We start from the raw sequence: 26,630 nt of genomic DNA, 5'->3' as shown, positions 1-26,630 counted from the left end.
CCCCCTGCAAGGTGATTTAACAATAAAGCAGCAATGATTTCAGTTTAATGAGTTGGCAGAAGGGCCAACTATGAATGTTCACGTGTTTCCTTTCCCTGTGGAGGTTGTGCTGTGAACTCAATCAGACTATTGCTCTAGATAGGAAAATCACTGCCAATGCCAAATGTTTGGGTTTTATGTTGGCCAAGTTCCCTGATATAGTTCATGGTATGGTCCCACAAATGATTGATCTGGCAGGACAAAGGGGGAGCTGTGCTGAGAGATCAAGGTGGGCAAGAGGCAGTGCAGAGATACAGGTACTTACTAGTTTCACTGCCAGGAGCTTTGATTCACAAAATCATGGTCTCAGCTGGAGACAGAGGCTTACTGCAGCCCAGCAGTGACAGTGTGGTAGAGTCTGTGCTGCCAGATGTTCCTATGCTATACAAAGCACAGCATTTTGGTTTCAAATCCCACACTTCTCATGCAACCTTCAGTTCATTCCTGGTGATCAGCTTTTATAAGAGCATAAGTTATTTTTCCTTGAAGTAAGCAAGGGGGTGATGGAAGGAGAGAGGGCAATGGGGTTTCTGAGACATTTTAGTTACAAAAGACAGCCTTGTGGCTATTTTTAAACAACTAATGATGAATCAAAATGCTCCTGCAAACCTAATTAACCAATAATAATTACCATAGCAACCAGTTCTTTATGTGGCACATGCTGAAAGCACTCTTAAAGAAGCATAACAGCTTTACTTTCCCAGTTTTCCCAAAACACACAAGAACTACTCTAATCCATTGTTGAAACCAATCCAAAAGTAGAAGGCAAAATAGGAAAAGAATTAAATAATTTCCCACAGGATCATTTCAGGAATTAATGAAATTCCTGCTCTTCAGGACTAATCTGCCTTGCTAATGTACAACTGCAGACTACATTGAAAACCATTTCTCTACTTTTCAGATGTGTTTTGTTGAGATCACCCCCAGGACTGCTCTGTTTCCACGCAGCAGACCAAAATTACCTGCTGAAGAGATTAATAATAGGTTTATTTCCACAGAGCACACTAGGGTTTCTTTCTTCACTTGAGTTTGTAACACACATATTCAATGTCCTCCTGAAGAACAGGCCTTATGAGGAGCGGCTGAGAGAGCTGGGGTTGTTTAGCCTGGAGAAGAGGAGGCTGAGGGGAGACCTCATTGCTCTCTACAACTACCTGAAAGGACGTTGTAGAGAGGAGGGTGCTGGCCTCTTCTCCCAAGTGACAGGGGACAGGACAAGAGGGAATGGCCTCAAGCTCCGCCAGGGGAGGTTTAGGCTAGACGTTAGGAAAAAATTCTTTACAGAAAGGGTCATTGGGCACTGGAACAGGCTGCCCAGGGAGGTGGTTGAGTCACCTTCCCTGGAGGTGTTTAAGGCACGGGTGGATGAGGTGCTGAGGGATATGGTTTAGTGTTTGATGGGAACGGTTGGACTCGATGATCCTGTGGGTCTCTTCCAACCTGGTTATTCTGTGATTCTGTGAATTTCAGAATTTTTTCTGAACTTTTTCAGTTTTTTTTCCTCCACTTCCACTGTGTTTTCTATGTGAATATGTGCTGCCATTGGCTCAATTATTCACAATGAAGATTGTCTAAGGGAATTACTGTCTTTTAAACGTAGCTTTCAAATAGCATATTTCCAATCTGTTGGGTTTGTTAAATGTTCCTAAGTATTCACTTTTCCTCAGGATATGGGCACTTGGAAAGGGCTAAACTCAATCAATTGCTATACAGCCTATAAATGTCTATTAATGGCAGGTCTTAGAAAGCACTGAACAAGGAGACTCTACAGCTGGCCTTACGGCTTAATATTTCCTGATGAATAAATGCACCTTTTCAAAGAAGAACCTTGTGGCAAAATTAAAAAACACTTCTGTTAAGTTTTTTTAAGTTTTGAAACCTCTGAGGTTTGCAAATCTTTCTTTAACTCACTTTTACTTGTTCATAAACTCAAAGGATACTGTGTAAATTCCAAATCAAGGCAAACTCAATCAAGTGCTCTTAATAGCTGAAATGCCTGCAAATTGTTGTTATGCTTAGTCCAGCTCTGCTCTCAGTAACTCACCTATACCCTTCTGTGTTTCCTGTTTCCTGAACTCAATTCTGTCCTGAAAAGCTGTCTGTGGCTGATTCACAATCCACTTTACAATAGACTTGTGTGTTACTTTACCATCTTTTCAATGAATTTTCCTTTTCCCCTTCTCTTACGTTATGTACTGTACCTTTTTGATTGATACTTCTTCCTGACCAGCTGTGCCCAGTGCCTTTTAATTGTTTCTTTGTCTGAGACCTGGTGGTCCCCAAATCCACTCAAAATATTTTCTTGGTTTCAGCTGTTATAGAATCAGAATGGTTTGGGTTGGAAGGGACCTTAAGGATCATCCAGTTCCAACATCCTGCCATGGGTAGGGACACCTTCCACTAGATCAGGTTGCTCAAAACCACATCTAAACTGGTCTTAAACACCTCCAGAGATGGGGCATCCACCACTTCTCTGGGCAACCTCTTCCAGTGCCTCACCACTCTCAGAGTAAAAGATTTCTTCTTAATACCTAATCTAAATCTCCCCTTTTTCAGCTCAAAACCATTAACCCCTTATCCTGTCAGTACACTCTCTGAAAAACAGCCACTCCCCAGCTTTCTTGTAGCTATCTTGGCAAATACTTTTTTTATACAGGGAGTGACAGATAAAATGAAACTCTGATTCAATGTGTACTGTCAAATTTAAACTCAGCTTTCTTGTCTGACAAACCGCCTCTCCTCTCATTGTCTTTGTTTTTTACTAGTTTTCATATTGATTTTGCAAAGGGCTCTGAGGTGCTTTGTGAAGGACACTTTGTAAATTTAAACTTATCAGGCAAGAGTTTTCTCTGTGAACTAAGCTCTTAATTACCTCCTATGAGAAAAATGGAAAGCAGAGTTTTGGAATAAAAATTTTAATGGCTACTTCTAACTACCAGCATCATCTTACCTAGTAACTTTCTTTAGCACTACTCATCCTAATACGTGACTATGTGCCACTGTAGGTTCAGCAGGGACAGTGCTGATCCTGTTACACAGATATTCCCAAGCAGCATGGTGATGGTTACATTCTAATTTGCATTTTTTTTTTTTATATTTGAGAAGCAGACCTCCCCAGAGCTCTATTTATCATCAAAACAGCTTTCAAAGATCACTTGCTATCTCTGCTGCAGTTACTTATCTGAGAGCTGCACGAGGTGCAAGTGGACTAAAGAGCTTATAAATGCTGTGAAAAGATTTTCTCTATTTTTCACCTTATAACTTATCCTTCATCTGATTGTCTTCAGGTCAGTCAAAAAGATATGACACTGTGTATGTCTTATAAAATCACAGCCTGCCCTTGCCTGTGGCCCTGATAGGCAGCAGAAAATCCTGCAAGGCTGCTGGAATTGGCCACAGTAAACTGTAGGATAAAGGAGTAGCAATGGCAGACTCAAATCTTAAATGTCTTTTTTATTCTTTTATTAACAGGAGCCACAGATTAGCATCCTTGCAAGGCATAGTGCTTTCCTTTTTAAATTAGCTTCAATCAGACTTCTATGTGTAAGAAAAGCAGATACTGCCTCTGAATAATCTGTTGTTTTACCTGCAACATGCTTTCCATAATTCCCTTTGTCCAAATCAAATTATGTGCTCATGAAATCTAATTGGAGGTCAAATTCTACTGCATTTGCTCTAAGGAGAGTTGCTGAAGTGAGTGGCACAAGTCCTAAGTATTAGCAGAAATGGATGACTGAACTGGGCTCATGAGGAACTTCCAATTGAATTTGCAAACAAAGGAAAGCGCCTTGTCACTGTATTCACCATCAAAATGTACATTTCAAATGTTGTGAAAGGTTTTCCTCTTTTTTTTCATCCTGTAGCCTAGCTTTCCTAGAGTGTAAGCATTGATTATCTTCAAGTAAGTCAAAAAGGTATGAAACATTGATTCCTGCAACCACCCACAGATGATTTCTGTTATCCTGCTGAACAATGTAATTCTGAACTAGTCTTATCTCATGTCAACTCATCACACGCCTCTTAGTAGCCTGCACAGGAAAGGAGTTATCTCATGTGCTGAATTACTGTATTCTCTGCTTTATCTTAGAGCGGAAAGTGTCTGGGAGAAGCTAGCTAGTCAGGGGCAATGTGTCTCTGGTAAAACAGGGTAGCGTAGATAGCAGGGAAAAAGCAGAAAGCAGAGAGGTTTAACAGTGATAAATGCAGAGAAACTAAGCACTCTCAAATTCCTCCTTTGTAAAAGGTACAAGCATGAGAGGGGTAAAATCAAGAATGATGAGAGAAAGATGGAATGATTATTCATTGTTTCTCATATTATAAGCATAATGTAGTACTCATGATAAATGAAAAGGCTGCAAATTAAAGCAAACAAAAGGAAACATTTTTATCACAAAGTGACTAATTAAATTGCAGAAACCTTTGTCATTGAACACCATAGGGGCTAAAGGTACAATTAACTTGAGAAAGGTATCAGAAATAGTTAAGCAGGCAGATAGAGTATGCCACTTCCAGAGGTGTTGTAAACCATAGGATTCAGGAAGCCAGGAAGACTCAAGGATCATGCTAACTATGCCCTATTTCTCACAAGCTTTTCCTAGATGTCTATTACTGGCATAGGTTAAACAAAATTTCAGCTGGAGTCATGATATGCATTCTTATGTAATCAAGGCATGTAAATCGTAAATGAATTCCCTATATTATACTCCAGATTCAGAAGTGTTGCCCATAGTGTTGCACAACCACAGACTGTTGCAGTGTTCAAGACTGTTTTGACAGAACATCACTGAATGCTGGCTTTATTCTTGTATCTGCTGTTTTATCCTTATAATCCTAGCTGGGCACTCTCACTTGTCTACTATTAGAGACAGGATCCTTAATGATGAACACTTATCTGTCCTGGTGTGTATGTTCTGATGTTGTTATGATTCTGTAGGTATCACCCACAGCATTATAGTTCACAGCTGTGAGAGCCTGGACAGCCTTGCTGTGCTGATGATGTGGTTCCCCCTCCTGCTCCTCGGCACGTCTGCCGCTGGGAGAGAGCTGTGATCCTGCAAGACAGAGAACCCTCAGTAGGACCTCATCAGCACAGTGGCTGACAGGGCCGTGGCAGGCAAACGGAGAGCTGCAGTTTACAGACTTTCAGCTGTTTCACTCTGCCCCAGTGGCTTCTTTAGCTAAGGTAGTAGTCTGAACAATTTGGGCCTACGTGATCCATTTGAGGCATATTAATAACTTATGGACTTATGTTTCATTCTTGCCCTTCTCACAAGTTAAAGAAAGGCAGGATGAAGTGAGAACTGAGAGGAATTTTGCAGCCTGCAACAGGGATGAGGTTTTGGATAAAGCTGCTGAAACTGCAGGTCTGTATCTCTCTCTAGTGCATGCAAATATTACTTTTCTTACGCAGTTTCCCAAACAGTCTCACATCAATGATGTTGATATATCCTGCCTAACAAACATGCAAAGCACAAAGAGGTATCAATGAAAGACAAATAAGCCACTGGGATTTATACTGCCCAATGAGCCACTCCCATATGGCTCTTTTAAGTTCATATTGCAATGGAAGAAGCTGTGACACACCTTCTACAAGGAAGAAGAGTTCAGAAAAAGAGATGTAGGCATCAGTGAAGAAAAGTTCTGTGTACAGAGACATAGGCTATGCAAACATTTGGTTATCCTTTCAGCTTACCCTGTTGAATGTTTCAAGATTCAGATTGTGCAAGCTTGAGCTTTGGCATCAGCTGAAAATGAATTTACTTAATTTGGTCAATAATAATAGCGTAACTAGTATCTCTGATATTCTTATCTAACTCTTTGTTTTCCTTAATATGGCTTTGTTCTCAAACTAAGCCATGGAACAGGTCACAAAGTTGCTTATACAGAAAAGGCACTGCAAAAACAATTTGTTGATTATGTTTGTAATCATTCTTGACTAGACTCCTGTGAGTCAGTTCTTGGAAACATCATTTGTGGTTCAGCTAGGGTTTAATGCCCTCCACCCCAAATACTGCATATTTCTTCCTCAAGGCAGAGAGAATTTTTTTTTCACATTTGATGCCTCTAATTAAGATCCAAGAGATTCTTTTCTGCAAACTTCTGTAATTGTTTGGTTTTACAGCCTACCTGACTGCAGAATAGTCATTCCTCCTCTATCTCTCTTTTTAAACAGATATTTTTGCATCTCTTGTCTGATCAAATCTTATTCATTGTTCGTTGCAGATAGTGGCTCAGGCGGTTCTATTTATGTGTATGAACACCGCAGGAATCTTCATTAGCTACCTATCAGACAGAGCACAACGTCAAGCCTTCCTGGAGACCAGAAGATGTGTAGAAGCCAGACTGAGACTAGAGACAGAAAATCAGCGACAGGTATTGGAGAAACAATTCTATTTTTATATTAACTGGAACCGATACTTGGAAAAGGCTGGGCTTTTGTATCTTCATTGACTGCAATGTGATGCTACCTGATTTGTTCAAGTTCAATGAGTTTCATGCTGTTATTTTGCTGGGTTTTATTAATCTGATATGGCATCTTAAAGATTTTCAGTGGGAAACAGGATAAGTAGAGAATGGCTGTTCATTGTCCTTTTCCACACAAGAAGAGGCCATCAAATGAAATAGCATTTGACAGGTGTTTAAAAATTGTTCTTTACACAAGAGGGGTTAAACTGTGGAATTTCATGGTTCAGAATGTTGTGGCTACCAAAATTTTTGGTCAAGTGCAAACTAAGCATGTTTATGGAGGAGAACTCTATCTAGGCAGAAAAAAATGATAAAACATTACCTCTGGCTCACAGATGAATATTTTTTTGGACCTAGGCAGCCACTGCCGGGAAGTATCACTGTGCACTTTCTCTGTCCTTAAGCTATGCCCTAAAAATCTCCTTTTGGCCACTGTGCACAATAGCATATTGGGCTACCTGCAATCTATGCAAAATAAAAGGTAGTGAATAAAAATAAGTTTGCTGCTTATTATTTCATGTTAAAGCAAAAGAAATTAAATGTAGCATGCTATATGAATTTTGCATTCCTACTGAAACATCAGATGGTTCACCTGCTGATTAAAAAATTAAACTAAGATCAAAATATAGCCTACATGTATGTACCTGTTACACTGGTATTTCATTCTCAAATGAACTTAGCTGTTCATTTTGTCCTGTTGTATTGTTTCTCAATTTTATTTCATTTACTTTTTGAAAGTCTTACACAGAGATCTTATACAGAGATCTTATACAGAGATCTAGGAATATGTCATGTTCTAGAATTTACTGACTAATGACTCAGCATGAATGTATGACTGCAAGTTACCTATGCCAGAATGTCTTTCCAGCCATTGCTAATTGAAAAGGCTTTGAGGAATGCTGTTTAGGATGCTCTGTTCTCATTTTAACTCTAGGACCCCATTTTTATGGTTTTTGGTGGTATTTTGCATTTCTCTTCTTATGCAATCCTTTATAAACTAATATTTTGTAAGCTTTAGTTTGATCATTTCTTTGTAGAATTCATTGTGAAAATCTTTATAAAACACTAGCAAAAGATTCCCCTGTTCCAGATGATTCTGAAGATTTTCTATTAGAATTATTTTATTTTATTATGGAAAATGAAATTCCTACAAACACAATATTTTTTTTGAGAAGTTGAATTTTGTTGAAATTTTATTTCCTTTTACAAAAATGAAACATATTTTTTCCATTTGACGGGGTTAAAAAAAAATCAGATATTTTTTGGTAACAGAGGGAAGTAGGGATATTTGTTTTTAATCAGGCAATGTTGAACTGCGTATTTTGTCTTGGCCCAGTGCCTTGTAAGGCTTCAGGGCTGTGCTGTCCCATGAAGGCAGAACTTCCTGGAGAGTTACCGCACTGCAGTTGAGACTCACCTATAACAAACATAGCAGTGTGTCACAGGCATCGTATGACTGGAAATGCATAAGGGAAAATGTATTTAGGCCAAAGAAAATGCTCACAAGGGAAAAAATAGAAACATCAGGACACCAGTGAATGACCTCTTCCAAAATTCAGATTGATGATACACTATCCCAAAATTTAGGAAGGAAACATTTTTAAATATTTCCAATTAATTCTGTCAGAACTTTGAAACTGTGTCATTACACATGCCTTACATGTATACAATACATATAATATACATTTCAGGTTTTCATTTGTATTTGGGACAATGACAAAATTATGACAAAATGTTCCAATCCTGGAATGTCTTGAGGAATGCAGAGCCTCTTTCTTTTAGTTTTCCATTCTTTCTCTCTGCCTCTGAAGTAGTGGCATATTTCAGTAATTTCTAAACATATCTTCTTTAACAAGGCTGGCGGTGTCACACTGTAGGTGACTTTTCTTGAGCACCTTGTTGATTCTCTGTTGTTTAGTATCCACAGGCAGTAATCCAGTGACTGCTAGCATTTATTAATCTTGAAGACATATATTTCATGGTACAGGAGATCTGTAGTTCACATGAATGTAAAAAAGCATGTTACCTGTTAATGTATGTCACATTTTATAAAGCAAATTTTAAAACCTGACGAAGTTTAATAAATTCATTCTAAAACTTTATAGAAAATAGTTCTGATATATGAAGGAGATGAAAAAAAGTGTGTGCATGCCAATAATGGTGTTGTGGCTTCTGAAAATTGCTGAGAATGTGCAGAGAAAACAGAGGAATAATTATTTTCATGATTCTTCCAGGTAATTATTCTAGGAATTTTGAATTCTGCTCCACTTTGATTTATTTCCCCTCCATTTCTCATAAACTGTCTAAATGTAGGGTTTTTTACAGCAATGTCAAGCTTTTTGTGTCTTTCAAAGGTGGTATTGCTACATTTTCTAGAAATGAGTGATAATTAAAATATCTCAAGGTTTGTTTCCACCCCATACAGCTTACACTTCTTAAGCTCAAAATAATAGACAATTATAATGGATGTATTCACGTCATACACGTGACATGCCGTACGAAGTATGACAGCTTGCCACATAGGTCACATTTGGTCTGATTTTGTCTTAACTTTGTTCACAAGACCAGTAAAATTAAAGTAAAAAAAAAAGTAATTAAAAAATGCAGTGCAGGAAGGAATGGTATGTTCTTCCATAATTAATTGCAGAATATGACTCCAAATTTTTATAATTATAAAAATTATAAAAATTATATAAATACTTCAGATATACTTCTGTTCATTACTTTGAGTTGTCAAAACAAAGAAATCAAGCTTTTATGCTCTCAATATGATCCTTCCAGTTTCTCAATATCCCTTGTATTTGTCATCTCTAATTAACTGTCATTCTCATAATTATAAATGCTATTGTTATCATTATTCAGTATTGTGTAATGCCTTAAAGAGCCAGTCATGGAAAGTCACCCATTGTGAGCCAAACGTTTTATAATCTATGATTTAGGGACAAGTGAGAGTTACCATTAGGCATATGGAGCTCTACAAGGAAACAATAACTCCCATAAGTAAGGCATTGTTAGGGTTTTGGAGAATTTTTAGAATCCCCTAATAAGTATTTGAAGATTTTCTGGAATACAAAGTTTCTACTGTATCAGCTTCTGTCTTGTGGTAGAAAGCAAGAGATACTTCTTTTTTCCCTGATAGATTTCCTATAGCTGAGCTGATTTTTTTTTTTTCAGTGAAAGCAGTTGCATTCATTCATTTACGATCATACTTTTTTTGTAAAATGTGATGAAAATTGAAGGTGAAACTAACAAAATCCCAATAGTGGGAAAAAGGTCTTTTGTTGTTATTTGTGCAACTCCGCACTGAAATTTGTTACTTAGATGCAATAACTTGCTTTCCAGGTATTGTTATTTTGCATAAGTCCTTTTGTAGCATTTTCAGGGTTTAAGGACTCCTTGCTGTATTTCAGTATTCCTATGGGATATTCCAGTTTAACAGACAGAGCCGTTTTGCTATGTTGAAATGTCTATGTGCCATGTTATGGTCTCAGCTGAATGGCTGTAAATCTGAATTAGCTCCATTTGTTCATCATCCACTGAACATATCCTCAGGTGCAAGTTCAGCTTTTAGGCTAATTACAATTCATTCTCTTACTGCCCAGGAAGGAAGAGGGTGAAATGCAGACTTGTAAAATGGAAATTACTTTAAGCAGCCTGGCCAAGAAGCTACTACATCTTTTTTCATCCTCTCCCCACCCCCCAACAATTTACCCTCAACAAGACTTTTGAATAAAATTTTAAGAAGTAGTTGAGAAAGTTAGGAGGTTTAGTCATATTTTCAAAACAGACTAATTCATTAATGATCTGGTTTTGTAATTCTTATTTTTTGATTTTTAAGCACCTAGCATTGCTAACAAGCACACATTAGCATTTTCAATTACAACAGATTTTCTAACTCTAATCACTCTACTAATAAAGTGAACAGTATTGTGGATACAAAGGAGAATTACTCCAGCAGTCATTGCTAATGATGTTTATATACTTAACTGTACAGCATTATCTGTGTGACACTATTTAGGAATCCTAGCACTCTGTGAAACTGAGGGAATATCTGTGTCTACTTCCTTCCCAGTTTTCATTAAAAAATTAGAATTTTGGTGAAGATCTAAAGCATTTCAGAGCTTGATTGTGTTAAGAGAGATACCATTGCTCATTAGTACCAGGAAACTGGTATCATAGAAAGACAGAAATATCAGAGAAGCAACGTAGAGAAAGTAACACAGACAAAACAATGATGTGAAAACAGCCTTAGTTTACCAGTTATTGATCAAACCATTAAAGTATATTCTAATGAAGTGTAGTTAGCTGCTTGTGTTTAAATATGTATTTGTATCAACCAGCCCAAAATAGCAGCTATCAAATATCCTCCCATTTGTTTTCTACACATTGTAATTATGAATAAACAACAAACACAGAGTTCTTAGTTTTAATAATTCCATTTCATTCCAACAACACCATCACATTCCACTACCAGTTTGTAATTTTGGGTCAGTATTTTGATTTTATATCTATGTGTTTCAAAAAGATTGACACCCAGGGCTGTGCTTTAATAACCACTTCAAAAACACTGTCTTCCCTTTTACCTTTGTTTTATTCTAAGTGCACAGCAGGTAATTCTGCTTTCATCATATCTGGCTATGAAAATATAAAGTATAAGTTACTTTCTTAATTAGCTACTGCAAAACTTTCAAAAACAATGAATGTGTAATTTCCTTCATTGTGAAAAAGCTGTTAAATTGCCCTAAATTAATAGCAGGAACCTGCATTAGAATTCGGTCTCATTTCTATTTCTTATCATACAAAGTCCCTAAGTTTTAAATTATGGCATATTAAACCCAGACACATATTGAAGTTACGACTTTAGGAAGAACTGAATTTATAATGTGTCTCTGGTGTCCCTACCTGATCTTTCTTCAGCAATTCATCTTTGATTGATTGAAATTTGTCTAACTTTTTTAAACCTCAAATATTATTATTTAATTATATAGAGTTTCTCAGACAACTTTTTCACTGTAGCTCTTCACTTCACATACATATGCCAGGATATGCATACGTATTCGAAAACAATTTTTGTTCAAGGAGGTTAATATTTCACTTACAACATTTCCTATGACTGGATCTGGAAATGGAGGATTCAAGTGACTGGGAAGGGAACGCCAAAGAAGCAAAGTAGCTAAACAGCTTTAAAAATCAGTCTAGCACTTACCTTTTGCCTTGTAATAAGATTGCAACTTGTCAAAGCTGCTGTTCAGAGAGAAGTCATTTTACTTATAACTGAAAGATGTCTATGTTATGGTCACACTTCTAGTCTCCATCCAAGACCTCTCTAGACCACTGAGGCTAATGAAGCCCAGATAGAGGGATAGGGAAACATGGGTGGGAGGCTGTGTTCCAGCTAACAAATTTGTTAGACTATATGCTATTAACATGAATAAGCTGCAAATTGGACTAGAGTAGAAGAAAATAACATAAAGACTCTCTGAGATATTTTATTTGCATTATTTCTGGTATATTTAGAACACCTGATTTTACCTTATGAAACAAGGATCTTCTCTGCAATCTTTTGAGATGGCAGGTGAGATCGGTCCAGATCTTTGTGATGCTTATATTCATCCTCTGGTGAGGTATTTGGTTTTGCTCACACTGTGGCAAGTTCTGCATCATTTACTAAAAGGTAACTTCCTCCCTATCTTGTGTGCAGAGCTCTCCAGAAAAGCTGCACTGCCACTGCTGTGCTCAGCTATTGGGAAAGACTAGGGGAAGGACGAGGAGTCAGAACAGAAAGAAATTCTCCAGATTTTAAGCTCTGAAAAGCCAAATAGAGAAAATTATTCTACTTTAGCCCTACATGTGTGCAGATTCAGTGAAGTTAGCTAGTGCTAGAAGGTGCTAAAGCCACAAAGCGTTTATCTCTTTACTTGTAAGCTTTACATTTCCCTCCAACACGGTCTTAGCAAGAATATCGCTTTTCCTGCAGGCATCATCTGAAATTCGCCCAAGAGAATTTTCTTTTATTTGGAAATAAAATTCCTTCTTAATGTCTTTCCTAAGCCTCACACATATTTTCTGGGGTGTCTAGCACACTGTCAGAGGAAACAGAGGCGAAGGCTGGAAGAAGGGGCAACTGAGAGAATTGGTAGGGAAAAACTACTGTCTGTCTCTAGCCTTGCAGGGAGTACTCAGGTGAGAAGGTCCAGGCTGGAATCATACCTGTTTCACTAGGCTTCTGGGCATGTATCCCTTGATGGTGGAGTGAATATAGCCATCTGCAGGCATAATTATGAGCTTGGTCAGATTATCAGGGAACAAGAAAAAAAAATCTTCATTAAATGGTCTAATGAGGAAAATCATCTATGAGAACACCCTAGCAGATATTTCCTCCTTCCCTGCAAGTCCTGCCACTGTCTTACTGGAAACTTACTTTTCTTTGTCATAGAGGATTCCACAAATTCAATTAAAGCTCAATTTGTAAGGTAGGACAGTTTGGATATTATTTCATTTGATTTCCACAAAGTATTGTGCTCAACCACTCAAAAGAACCATTTGTCTAGCTCAGAAGAGGGATAGTTTTTTTCTGGCTGTGGACATACATACTGTTTTGCCAGTGTGGTTATGAGGGCTGGTGAAGGAGAAGATACCCCTTAGTCTTCATAGCAGTCTGCTTTTGGCACATTTACTCTCTCCTGTCTGTTATCTATGGAAAAACTGTAATCCAGTCTTAATCTCTTTTTCCATTAGAAAACTGTTCTGTTTGACTATTTGTTTCCCTTCTGCCTCAACTTTTAGAGCATTTTTTCATGCTCTCCTCTGCAACAATCTCTGTTTCACAGCTTTAAGAAGCTCTCTGCAGATTGATGAACTTTTTTTTTTTTTTTTACTTAAAAAAAAAGAAAAAAGAAGCTTACATGTTCTGCAGGATTTATCAGGCTTTTACAGATCTAGATTTTAATCAACCATCAGTACTTTTCAACCTCTAAAGTAGGAACAGATCGGACTGATATTGGAAAGGACACTTTAAGAGGTTTAAACACTGTAAAGTCATTTTTTTACACTGATGCTGACAATATGAAAATCCCTCTAAATTGGTATGAGGATAAAGTTCAGATTTGTTTTAAAGAAGAGTAATCTGAATTTTAGAGATCACATGACCTTTCAGTCTCATTATAAAAGTAGTTTAAATTTCTTCATTAATAAAAATTATGATCACAATAATTGAGGTTTTATTTGTGAAGGGCAAACAGTAACCTCACAATGAAAAATTCTATGTAAATATCTGATTAAGTATTGCATTTTAGCCAGCTTTTTTTGAGACAGGAAACAGTCTGTGAAATGTGAGATGCTCAGAAAGGTTTCACAGTTATCTAGATTTTCTTTCATGTTGATGCCTTTCTCTAAAGAGCCATAATGTCAATAGAAATTTGTTCTTAGCATTGCTTCTCTGGAACTTCAAGGATCAAATTCAAAATATAACACGTTGGTTGGCCCAATAAGTGAAGGAAAACGCAAACTTCATATTGTCCTTTACAATTCATTTCCATATTTTGATTCAGTAGGTGACCTGTTTCCTAAGTCCAGTGACATCTTTTCCTCCTTGTTTTGGTGGGGTTAAGCGTTATTTACACACACATGCTTCTGTAGGAAGGGGCTCATCACAGGACAAGCATGTACATTTTCTACATCTTCATGTCTAAAAATACCCCATCTGCTCAACCCACTTGCATAGGACACACAACTTTTTACACAGCAGATTTTAGGTGCTGTTCCTTCACATTTGCTACTGATGTTTATGTCCTATCATCATGTTTTGCTTTCAAGTAGAAATGTAAGGTAAAATAAGACTGAAAATCATCCTCTGCCTTGCCTACCATTCCTTGTAAATCTGGAGTAGTCAGATGGACTGAAACAGAATAACAAGATTTATAACCAATGCTAGAGAAATAGACACTGAACAGCAATTTATACCAGGGGAAAATAATCCCAAAGAGTGTCAGGACTCCATCCATGGAGGCTTTAGGGAAAGGAAATGGTAAGAAGGAAACCTCTGCTTCCTCTCTGTTGTAGATTGGATTTGAATCCACTACTGATAAACCTACTTTTTGAAAATGTGTGTAGATTTTTTTCATCTATAAACCAGGCTGTTTAAATGCTGTGCTGGTCAACACTGAATAGGACTGATAGCTCATTGATCAGGTGTTGGGGCCTGTGCCTCCCATGTTCTCAGCTCCTTGCTAGAAAGAGATGTGCCTCATAAAAGCCATTATTACAGCTGCCACTGACTAGCAGCCCTTGCTGATAGTGTCAGGGAAGTGGACAAAGGTGAAATGAGTAAGGGGAATGAAATAGTTTCAGCCCCCTACAGCGATGAGACACTTCTGCCAGCTGGTCTGCAGTACAGGTGTCTCTGCTTAAATAAAGAACTCCAGGTTCCAGAAGGCTAGAACCTTCCCTGAGTTCCGAATATGCTTACTCATTTAAAGTCCGTTTTTCTTGTTCAGGATCAGAATTTTTAAGGTACTAAGGAAAGTTTATATTGACTTTCCTTAGCATCCTGAAATGACTGTAAGTGGACTCTGAAAATGTCCTGACAAGCTCCACAGTTAGTAGAGAGACTCTAACTGTTTTAACCATGAGCAGTTACCAGTCTAAGCTAGCCAGTGTAAAGTCACTGATGCCGTTGGTGAGATAATTTAAAGTAAAATAAAATTTTTTGATTGATGTTTAAGAAAAGGCTGAAGGTCTTCCACATCATCGGTATTTAAGTATCCACCTATAAGCCAATTAAAAGGCATTTGATTTTCAGAATGCGACCATGATCCTCCCTATAAAAACTTCCTAGAGGAAGTTTTATCCAGCTTGTGTTGTTTAGTAGTAGAGTATGCTAAGTCCTTGACAATGTGTATTACTTGTTTTGACCAGAATCAATGACCTCCTAGCTCTTTTACATCTTGTTCTGGAGTAAGTTAGTCATATAAAGTTGAAAAATAAATGGCAGGCAAGCCATTAGTTGCAATAACTAGCACTATTGAAAAAGGTAGAATTTGCTGAAATTGCCTAGTAATTTATGTCAAAACAAAAAAGTAACAAAATGTAAAAAGTAACATTTAAATAGATAGAAAGTGTAAACAACATAAACACTTGCATGAAGATTAAGCAGTAGGTGAATCGAAAAAGTTCTAGACAACTGAAAGTGTACCAGGACATAGCACCACAGTTATCAAAGTGAGGTGAGGCAATTCTGATATTTTAGAAACAAATTGAATTGTAGGAACTGATTTGCTTTCATTTTCTATTCCTGTAAAATAAGGAATGGCTTAAGGTTATGTCATTATGGAATCAGTTACCAGTAGAAGTGTCTATCTTTTTCCTCTTGTTAAGGTATATCTCCGTGCTTCTTATCCAAACTAACCAGCATTTATGGAAGTCGATACACTACAATATTGCACAATGTTTTTTGTTATGTGTTTTATTTCCATATAAATGTTTTTATTCTGGATATGTTTCTTTTCTACAATTGTTTAATACAGAATAAATATTTTTTAAAAAGATTATTAAGATATTTGGAAGAAAAAAACCCAGGACTATAAAAATTGCTTTTCCATGTGTTAGATATGTCAGATGGGTTACACTGGAGATGGACATTGTCACTTGTAAGCTTTAATGTTCATGTGGACAAAGTAGGGTGGCAATACAAATTGATTTATAATTCCTGCTTTATCATATGTCTTTGTTACATGCTTGAATTTCACAATGGAATGTAAGTTGAATGTACTTTTCATTCAGGAGGCAAAAAATCATGTGTCAGGATCCAGAGGGTCTAGGATTTTTAAATAGTACTTATACTCAACATAGACATTGGCATGGAGTTTCAGATATGTATTTCCTATTGTTTAAGCTAAAAGACATCTCAAATGACAAAACAGTGTCAGGAGAAAAGTCATGGCAATCAGAAGTCCCTGGTGACTGGAAAAGGGGTAACTTTGTGCCCATTTTTTAAAAGGGGTAGAAAAGAAGACCCTGAGAACTACCAACCTGCCAGCCTCACCTCTGTGCCTGGGAAAATCGTGGAATAGGTCCTCCTAGAAGCTGTGCCAAAGCACATGGAGGACATGTAGGTGATTAATGGCAGCCAGCATGGCTTCACCAGAGGCAAGTCCTGTATGTCCAACTTAGTAGCTTTCTATGATGGGGTAACTGTAGCAGTGGACACAGGAAAACCAACGGATGTGATCTATCTAGACTTCTGTAAAGCCTTTGACACAGTCCCTCACAACATCCTTCTCTCTATATTGGAAAGATATGGATTTGATGGGTGGATGGTATGGTAGATAAGAAACTGGTTGGATGTTCATGTTCAAAGAGTAGTGGTCAATGACTCTAAGTCCAGATGGAGATCTGTGACAAGTGGTATCCTTCAGGGGTCTGTACTGGGACTGGTGCTGTTTAATATCTTTATTAATGATATTACAGCAAGATTGAGTGCACCCTCAGCAAGCTGAGTGGTGTAGTTCCCACACCAGAAGGATGGGATGTCATCCAGAGGGACCTGGACAGGCTGGAGAAGTGGACCTGTGAGAATCTTATGAGGTTCAATGAGGCCAAGTACAAGGTCCTACACTTGGGTCGGGGAAACTCCCGTTTTCAGTACCTGGTGAGGGATGATGTAGTTGAGAGCTGCGCTGCAGAGAAGGCCTTAGGGGTGCTGATCGATGAGAAGCTCAACATGAGCCGGCAATGTGTGCTTACAGCCCAGAAGGCCAACTTGTGAGGTTATGAAGTTGCTAGTTAGCTTTTACTACTTACTGTTGCAATATGCAATATGAGCTATATCTACTTTCTTTTATTTGAATTCAGGCAGATACTTTACCCACTCATCCTCATCCCTGGCTGCACATTCCATTTAGGCATCTGCTGTTCTCAGAGAAACAAGGCCAGATCACAGAGGAGGTTTTGGAGTCTCTTTTCATTTAGCTGTTGGCAATGAAACATGTTTAATTTGGTTACATCAATCATTGCATCAAAAGAAGTGTGGCCAGCAGATCAAGGGACGTGATTCTGCCCTTCTATTCTTCTCTTGTGAGACCTCATCTGGAGTACTGTGTCCAGTTCTGGGGTCCTCAATGTAAGAAGAATATGGAGCTGTTGGAACGGGTCCAGAGGAGAGCTACAAAGATGATCTAAGGGCTGGAGCACCTTCCATATGAGGAGAGGCTGACAGAGTTGGGGTTGTTCAGCCTGGAGAAGAGAAGGCTCCAAGGACATCTTATAGTGACCTCCCAGTACCAGAAAGGGGCCAACAAGAAAGCTGGAGAGGGACTATTTATAAAGGCTTGTGGTGATAGGAAAAGGGGGAACTAGTATAATCTCTTTCAAAGCCTAGGTACTATGGTACATAGGTACTATTACAGATATAAAATAGAGAGGGGCATATTTAGACTAGACATTAGGAAGAATTTCTTCACCATGAGAATGGTGAGACACTGGAACAGGTTGCCAAGGGAAGTTGTGGATGCCCCATCCCTGAAGGTGTTCAAGGCCAAGTTGGATGGGGCCTTGGGTAACCTGATCTAGTGGGATGTCCCTGCCCTTGGCAGAGGGGTTGGAACTAGATGATCTTTAAGTTCCAACTCTAACTATTCTATGATTCTATGAGATTGTTTCATGATGTGGCCTAGCAGATCTAACAACTGGCTGCTCCTGTCAAGGAATGCAGACTTGCTCCCTTCAGCTCTAATCCCCAGAAGAGTGTTCCCACCCACTCCCAAGGAAGTTACTGGTGCTCATGTAGCCTTATAGTGAGATGATTCATTAAGCCAGTGCCAAAACAGTATAAGCATTCATTGCACTTAATTTCCTGATTGTTCATGTAACTTTAAAAAATCATTATAGAAGTATTTTTGTAAGTATTTTATGGGGGAATAACATTTTTCTTTTAAAAGATACATGCAGCAGCAGTAAGGGATACTATGCCAACAAATCAACAGGGAGGGTTGTTCCACCACTTTCCAGCATGCTTAGCATCCAGGATAAGCTAAGTATTTATAAAGCCAAAATAATACTGACAAGGCATGAAAATACAAACCAGCAGCCTGGATTTAGCTTTCCACTGTTCAGGAAGCACAGGACAAGGAGGCATTAAGCTTGTGATATTCTTATATAGCCAGCTGGCTGCTGAGAAAGGCACCTCTTTGACACCTGGCAAATGGTAATCATTAAGCCCTGCCAAGGTTTTGTAATGTGGCTACAGGTACTTAAAGCTTGATGCCATTCATCATCCAACCAAAGAAAAGGACCAGTAATATCTTGCAGTTCTTCCCTTCCCCATATGCTACATAAGTGGTGTTCTGGACAAGGGTATTGATGAAACAGTTGGATGAAATGTCCTTCCTAGGAGAATTGTGTGGAAAAAAGCTTTATCTTTCTTATATTACTGCAAACTATATAACACCTCTCAGTTAACAACTAATTAGGCACCGTTATAAAACGTCATGACTCATAAACACTGGATTACCAGTTTGGATAAAACTCTACTTATGTTTCATTGCCAACAGCTAAATGAAGGGAGACTCCAAAACCTCCTCTGTGATCTGGCCTTGTTTCTTGTTGAGAACAGCAGATGCCTAAGTGGAATGTGCAGCCAGGGATGGGGATGAGTGGGTAAAGTAACTGCCTGAATTCAAATAAAAGAAAGTAGATATAGCTCATATTGCATATTGCAACAGTAAGTAGTAAAAGCTAACTGGAAGCCTCATAATCTGACAAGTCTGAAGATATTAGATACTGCAGTTCTTTCTAGATTTTTCAATTATTTGCCATTGTTTCAGTAACGCACAAGAAAGAACAGCTGCAAATAGACTGTTCATTGTGCATTAAGTAAGAATAAAGGAATTTCTCTTTAGAGCTGTTCATCACAAGGAAAGGTGCTAATTGCCACTTTCTAGAGGGGCATCTACAATAATTATGTCTATTCTGAACAATGTAGGGGTTTTTTCAGTAGAAAACAATACCACATTTATCTACTTCCCTTAAACATAACAGAAGCTCATGTGCTCTGGAAAGGCTAAAAACACTACTCCAAATAGCCCTTTTCTCATCCTATTAAGTTCAGTGCTTAAGACAATAAATCTTCTGTGATATCAATTGTAAATGTTCAAGCCAAGCTTGCTGGTTCTGGGAAAATACTTATTAAAACTCCAGACAAGAAGTGTAGAGCAGTTTCTCTCAAGTTAAACTTTTCTGGGGCACGTCTATTCCAGTTTTAAAGTGTCTTCAGAGAAGCCATAAGCAACATTTTCCCTGATACAGATTTCTTCCCTCAAAATATATGTAGATTCACCCATCTGAAAGTATGTATGGAGAAGGAAGAAGAAAACTTGATTTGAACTGTCAGTCAAGAGGGCCTTTTTATGCCTCAGCAAAGCCAACAGTGATAAAGATGCTGAGAAACAAAGGAAAATCCCAGGGCAGTATAAGTGGCATTTTGTCATTTGCCAGGCTCCATCTAAGGGGAATTGTTTCAAGGAGCTTATAAAGACAGCAGGCACTACAGGGGTGATGCCCTTGCATGGTCTACAGGGAAGCACTGGGGAGTTTGACCTTCCTCTTGGCGATCTCCTGGAGGCCCCAGATTGCTTGTTGATGTCTTGTGATTGCTAGTATTTTTATTTTCTTTGATGAGCACCAGTGGAAAAGACTCCAGCTCAGTTTTTATTCACAAGACAGAGATCTGGTGCACTGGCTAATTGACTTTTCTCAAACATTGTTCCAAAGATTGTTATTTACTCATAACATGTCCCTCTTTCCCGACCATAAGCCTCACTACTTTTGTGCAGTTGTAAGCACCGTTGACACCCCATAATTTCAGCATGAAGCACACAAAGAATCAGTGTGTGCAGACCAGAGAGATGTTCAACAAAGAATGACTGCTTCAGATGCATAAACCAAGGAGCATTAAAGAAAGTATCAATGTTACAGTCATGGGACTTTAAACAATCATATGTGACTCATGAAATTAATTTGCTTTATTAATGCAGGATTTATTTCACTGATCCTAAATTTTTCTGAAGGAATATAGTAGACTGGGTAGGAGTCAGCTTAATATTAAGACACCTCCTAAACTAGGTGACTACATGTTCTCTGCACCTCTAAGCTCCCATTACACTCAGCTGAGATCTAGTTAATACAGACAATGGAGGACAGAGAGACCCATAGTGACACCAAAGTAGTTGTTTACATCTAGTCTATTGTGTAACTCTCCAGATTCACTGGATAAAATGGAAGTTTAGGCATATATACATCTTAGTCATCAAAATTCAGGTGTCTGAATTCAGATCTGAATTCTGCCATTCTTTTTTTCTTTTACTTGGTTATTCTTTGGGTTAAAGGGTCTATTTTTCATTTATTTACTCAAAACTCTGACTGCTCTGACTGACTAGGGCTGATTCATGTCATAGTTGGTTAATAGGAGAATAGATCACTGGCTCTTTTATAACCTCCTTTTGTTGCTATCTTCTTTCCTCTATGTCTTTTCTTTTGAACAAATGTATCTCTGTTCCTTTTCAAACCACTTGTCACTACTGCTGCTCACCTTTGAATTGTCTCCACTTAGTCATTTGCTCAACTAGGAAGCTTTCAACAAAGATGGATAATGTAGTTTCCTTCACCCCAGAGTTCATAACACTTCTTTATTAGGCCTTTCTCTGAAAAAGAGAAGATTTTTTTTTTCTTACCTCTTTTTCTTCCTCTCTGAAAATGCCTTGCAGGGAAGACTAACTAGAAAAGTGAGACTCTTTAATCATTCACATAGCAAGGTACAGACAGCTACAAAAAATTTGCAATTGTTTTATCTACGATTAGCTACTGCTCTTTTTATACATGACCTTCACACATTTACGCTGTTCTTCTCTGGCACAGTGTCTAAATCTGTGAAAGGAGAATAACAATATTTAACTAGTTTTAATTGGTAGTTACATCACTAGGATCTTTATATGAAGGGGACAGTGCCCTGACACTCATTCTTGGATAACAGAAACCTTTTTTAACTGCTGGATTGAAGCAAAGTGATGATAAATGCCTGTCAAGTAGGACACATCCTGGTTCATAAAACATTAGCATCAGCTGTAGGAAAATAAAGGATGGGCACAATCTACAGCAGAGTCCTCTAAAACCTGATTTCTAGAAGGAGCCTCGTTGAGCATCCGCACCACCCTGTCAATCTGACATGGTGTAAAAGCAGTTTGTAAAAGCAAAAGAAAAGTTGGTGCCCATAGAGGAAAGAATTTTCTGTCCTTTGAATGTTTCAGCATCAGAGAATTGACTGGTGGCTGAAGTACCTCATAAAAAAATATATAGACACACATACTTCCATGCTCTCATGGCTAGCCCTGACTGTCATTTAAGTATCATGCAGCTGCTCACTTGCTCCCTTCAGGCCCCTAGTGGGATAGCGAGCAGAATTAGGAAGTAAACCAAAACTTGTGGGTTGAGATAAAAACAGTTAAATAGGACAACAAAAGCAGACATTATGATAATAACAACAACAACAATAATTATAATAAAAATAAAGAATATAGAAAACAAGATGCACAATTCAATGTAATTTCTCACTATCCAGTGACCTGACAACCTGGCATAGTCTGTCTCAAGCAGTGATCATGGGTCTGCAAGCCCTGGCTCCTGGCCAATTACCCATTTATGTACTGAGCATGACATTATATGTTAGATACCTCTGTGGCCAGCTTGGGTCAGCTGCCTGGCTATATTCCTCCCAGCTTCTTGTGCACCTGCACACTTGCAAAACATGACAAACTGAAATAGTCCTTGATTTCATATCAACAACTGAAAACATCTGTGTACTGTCAACATTCTTCTCATACTAAATGTAAAAAACAGTGGCTGATGGGAAGAAAATTCATTCTATCTTAGCTAAGCATAAACATTACCTGGCAACACCTACAACAATATATGTTACCAACATTATTCTCACGCTAAATCCAAAACACAGCAGCTACTGGAAGGAAAATTAACTTTATCCCAGATGAAACCAGGACATGGACATACACACTTATTACCTTACTTTCCTTGTAGTGTTCTTCCCTAGCACGACATACATAATACAGAATAGTGACATGAGCTGCACATACACTTTCAGATGTGATCCTGACAAGAGCTCTTCACATGCTACAGTATTTATTAGCAGAGGAGTAATCCGGCAGTCATACTAATTAATGCCTGGTTTTATGGATCATTGTCAGATCTTATGTGTGGTCAAGAATGTTTAGCTTACTTTAAAGAACAGCATGAAGGTTAAGATACCAAAATTGCTGGGCACACTTTTCTTGGCTAAGTGAACATGTGCCCAGTGAACTGGGGTTTTGTCATTTTATTATATGTTTTATTTTGAAATAAACATTCTAAAGCCATTGCTTGATACCTTCTTAAGTGAATGCAAACAAGGAATGTAAACTTTATCTGGTTTTGGAATATAAATCAGCAGCTGTTCCCAAACATGGCAATTTAAGATGTCAGGGGGTATTTGCTTGACAGTGTAGATACCTTAGGGCTAGACATTCCTCTGAAAACCTGGGTTTGCAGGACTGTACAGGACTGCCTGAGGGACTGATTTTCTTCTTGCATCAAAAACACCACATAAAACTGTGTTTACACATCAGAAGAAGAGTGAAGGATACCAGAATTCCCAGGTGAGAAGGGTGGAAAAAAGTCAAGATGGCGCAGATGTGCTAAAATTAGTACAACCTGTATGGGGAAACAGAAGGTCTGAGCTGGGCTTTTTTACCAGAATAAAGGAGGAGCTCACTGCATGAGAGCTCACTGCCTGCTCTATGTCAGCTGTCACTGCTTTGCATCATTGTTTTTTTCTCTTCCTCTTGAAGGCAGCCCTTGATTTACAGTAAAGGTTTGTAGAAGATGTGGATTAAAGATTAGTAGAGTCTCTGGTATCTCATTTTCTGTGTTAGCATGTTTTGCAGGCAGGAGCCCAGAAAAAATCTGCCATTTCAGCTTGTGGTGTTACACATCCCCACTCCAGAAGCTATTAGCAGCATGTATTTTGCCTTCTTAAATAAACGTACAGTTCACCTCAGCCGGGGCTGCCATGTAGACAAATGAATGTGTTTACCCACAATGTGTTTTCATTTTAACTGGGATTATTTACTAACTACTTACTAAGACTGCTCAGAGTGCAAATTCTTCATGATTTTCACTGTTAAAGTTGTAAGTTAGAAACTACATTTCCTCCTACAAATGCTAGGGAAGGGATCTTTTGTTTTTTTTCAGATGTTTCATCTACAGCTATATTTCATCCAGAGCATCTAATCCTGCTGGCATCAAACCGAGCATTTTCATGACTCTTTTGCCTTTCACTCTCTCATTCAACCTATCATTCCCCTTTTCTCTGCCTTGTTCCCTCTGAACATTATTTTTCCCTCAAGAAGGGACATATCCCACCTCTTAGATAATATTAGTTTATCTTATATCCCCCTAATATCAAGTTACTTCACAACAACCTCAGCATCCATTTCCCTGACAGAAAGCATAAAATGTGTATGAAGTTAAATCTTCCAAAAGAAAACAGATAGTACAGAGAGAAATTGAAGCCATGACTCCTGGGTGCTACATACTTTGGTACTTGTGAAAAGTGGACCATTCTTCATCCTTAAATATCATGTCATTGGAGTGTGCTAAAACAACCACGGGGGTAAGCAACTGCAGCCAGAAAACTCTCTAAGCAGTGCTGAGCTGAACACCAAGATACCATTATGGTGATAGGACAACCTGGAAGCTCAGAATCAAAATCCTTTCCTTTCAACACTCTATGATTCTAAGATTTAAGATTTCAATGCCAAGAAGCATTCTACTGCCTGTGGAGTGCACTTTCTTTCATCTACTCTCTGGTACTCATTAGGGATGATGCTCTCCTTATAAATGGTACAAGGATTAACCATATTCTTCTAAAACAACCTAAAATCACCTTTTCTCATATTTCTTCTGAGGGTGACCAAAATAGACCTGAGCAGAACAGTCATGTGAAGAGTCTCTGGTGACCTAGCTGAAGACACTTCCATGAGGACCCTTGCAATGAAGATTCCTGCCACAAACAACAACCAGCTGTTTGTTTTGGGAGATTTGTGACTGTATGCAAGCATCATCCTATGCAAACATCCAAACAAACTAGTTTCTTCTTTATTGACAGACATTCTGCAATAGATTTTTGTACAATGTAAGAGTGAAAGTTTATCTGCTCCCTTAGGGCCTAAAAGATGGCCAGAAGTAGGCTGTCATCTGCAGAACAACAGATTCTCCTCACTCCCACGTGCCTTTTGATGTGGGAAAGGGCTATATATCCCATTAATTGTTTTGGTGGCTGCTGTTGTACAGCTCTTATTGTACATTGTGAAGACATGTGAATCCATTATGGGATAGGGAGGTTGTAAAAGGCCTTCGGGAAAAAGAACAGTCAGCTCTGGGTCAGCAGAACAACTCAACCCACAGTCTGCCTGGGGGGATCTTCAAAAAGACGTGAAGAGGGCCACAAGCCAGATGAGTCAACCTGGAAAACTGCTTCACTGACATATATAAATGCTTATTTCTGAGTTTGCATATAGGGTTTTCAAGGAACACTGAAACTGAGTCCTATTTGTCAAAATTATGTAAGCACTTCAATGACAGAGACTGTTAAGAAGACTCTGAGATTCCCAAGTCACTTTAAAACTTTCAGAAATGCACTTAGGAGCCCAGTTCTTGTTTTCAAAAGTGAGTGACACAAATAGGTAAATCCACTTTAAAAATCAATGTATCTGAACTGATGAAGTTTGTTTCAAATTTATATCTAGATTTCTAAACCATTCAAGTTTTTGAAAATTTTGGGATTTTTATTACAGATATTTGACTGTCTCAAATAAATATTTCCAGCCCTTGGAATAGGAAAGAGTTCTGTTTCTGTGGTACAAGCTGAGAATGTGAAGGTGATGCTCTCTCCAGAAAGAGTCTAAGCTTGCACTGGTCCCTCCATGTCCTTTTGCCTTTTCCTTCTGGTCTCATGTGTTTTCCATACAGATCATGACATAAATCAGCAGTTCAGTCAAGTCATCTGCATTCAAAATGCATTGTCCGGTATGTTTTGTATAGCAAAAGTGTAGACACTCCATAGCAATTCATAACTTACAAATACTTTCTCCATTTCCCTTTAACTTGAATTAAGACTGCTGTGGCAAAGTGGATGGGTGCTGACGATAAAGTCTGCTGATAACATTGGATGCTTCTGTAGATACTCTAGCTACTAAATGAATTTTACTCTGACTTGCACTGAATGCTATGTAGTTAAAGTTGGCTGTTTAGTTCCTGTTGACTATTGTAACCATATTAACATACAAACAAGTCCATGGCTAGATCTTTCCTGCAAAACATTTCTTAAGTATGCATTAGTTTATATTATCCCCGTCTTTAATCTCTGACAATGCAACCAAGAGAGAACTGTCCATATCCTGGACTGAGGTTTGTAACATGATTTATCACAAATTATCTGACCTAGAATTTTTAAAGGGGAGGGCCAGATCTTCAATGGCCAGTTATGCAGCTCCTTAAGGAGGGCAGAACTCAGTTTCCTGTGAGGTACTAATTCAGACTAACATTGACGCTTTGCTTTCTTCTTCATTTTAGGAACGGCTGGTGCTCTCTGTCTTACCACGGTTTGTAGTCCTGGAAATGATAAATGATATGACGAATGTAGAAGATGAACATTTGCAACACCAGTTTCACAAGATCTATATTCATCGTTATGAGAATGTCAGGTGTGTGAAGGAACCTTATTTTAATTTTTAAATTTTTAAATTGTACCTTTCTTTAACCTCTTAGTAGATAAGCACTTGGGTGCCTTCTTTTACTCATTACAATGGATGGATGCCTTTGCCAAGGCAAGACCCATTTGAATTGAACACTAGAGGCTGGACCATTTGTCCAATTGAGTGGTCAGGGTGGCACAGAAAGGAGAACCCTGTCTGCAATTGGACACAGATTCTGCCACAATCTTCTGATTGACCTCACATGATAAGAAATGAGATGAGGTCTTGTAAGATGCTATCAAAAATATAGATATGTCACATGACTCCTCT

The 26,630-nt window shown here is 38.3% G+C and overlaps 1 protein-coding gene across 2 annotated transcripts in view; it reads left to right on the top strand.

Moving 5' to 3' along the window:
* The window catches only part of ADCY8 (adenylate cyclase 8), a 123,816-nt gene that overhangs the window by 22,303 nt on the left and 74,883 nt on the right, over positions 1 to 26,630 (top strand). For both annotated transcript variants that reach the window (XM_069854669.1, XM_069854668.1), the window contains exons 2-3: positions 6,262 to 6,411; positions 26,179 to 26,309. In XM_069854669.1, coding sequence (XP_069710770.1) covers positions 6,262 to 6,411; positions 26,179 to 26,309 — 281 coding nt within the window. The remainder of the gene's footprint in view (positions 1 to 6,261; positions 6,412 to 26,178; positions 26,310 to 26,630) is intronic.

This window comes from Phaenicophaeus curvirostris, chromosome 3 (genome assembly GCF_032191515.1).
Source record: "Phaenicophaeus curvirostris isolate KB17595 chromosome 3, BPBGC_Pcur_1.0, whole genome shotgun sequence".
NCBI classification, from domain to species: Eukaryota; Metazoa; Chordata; class Aves; order Cuculiformes; family Cuculidae; genus Phaenicophaeus; species Phaenicophaeus curvirostris.
Note: the sequence above shows the minus strand (reverse complement) of the source record. Positions and strands in the feature narration are given on the sequence as shown.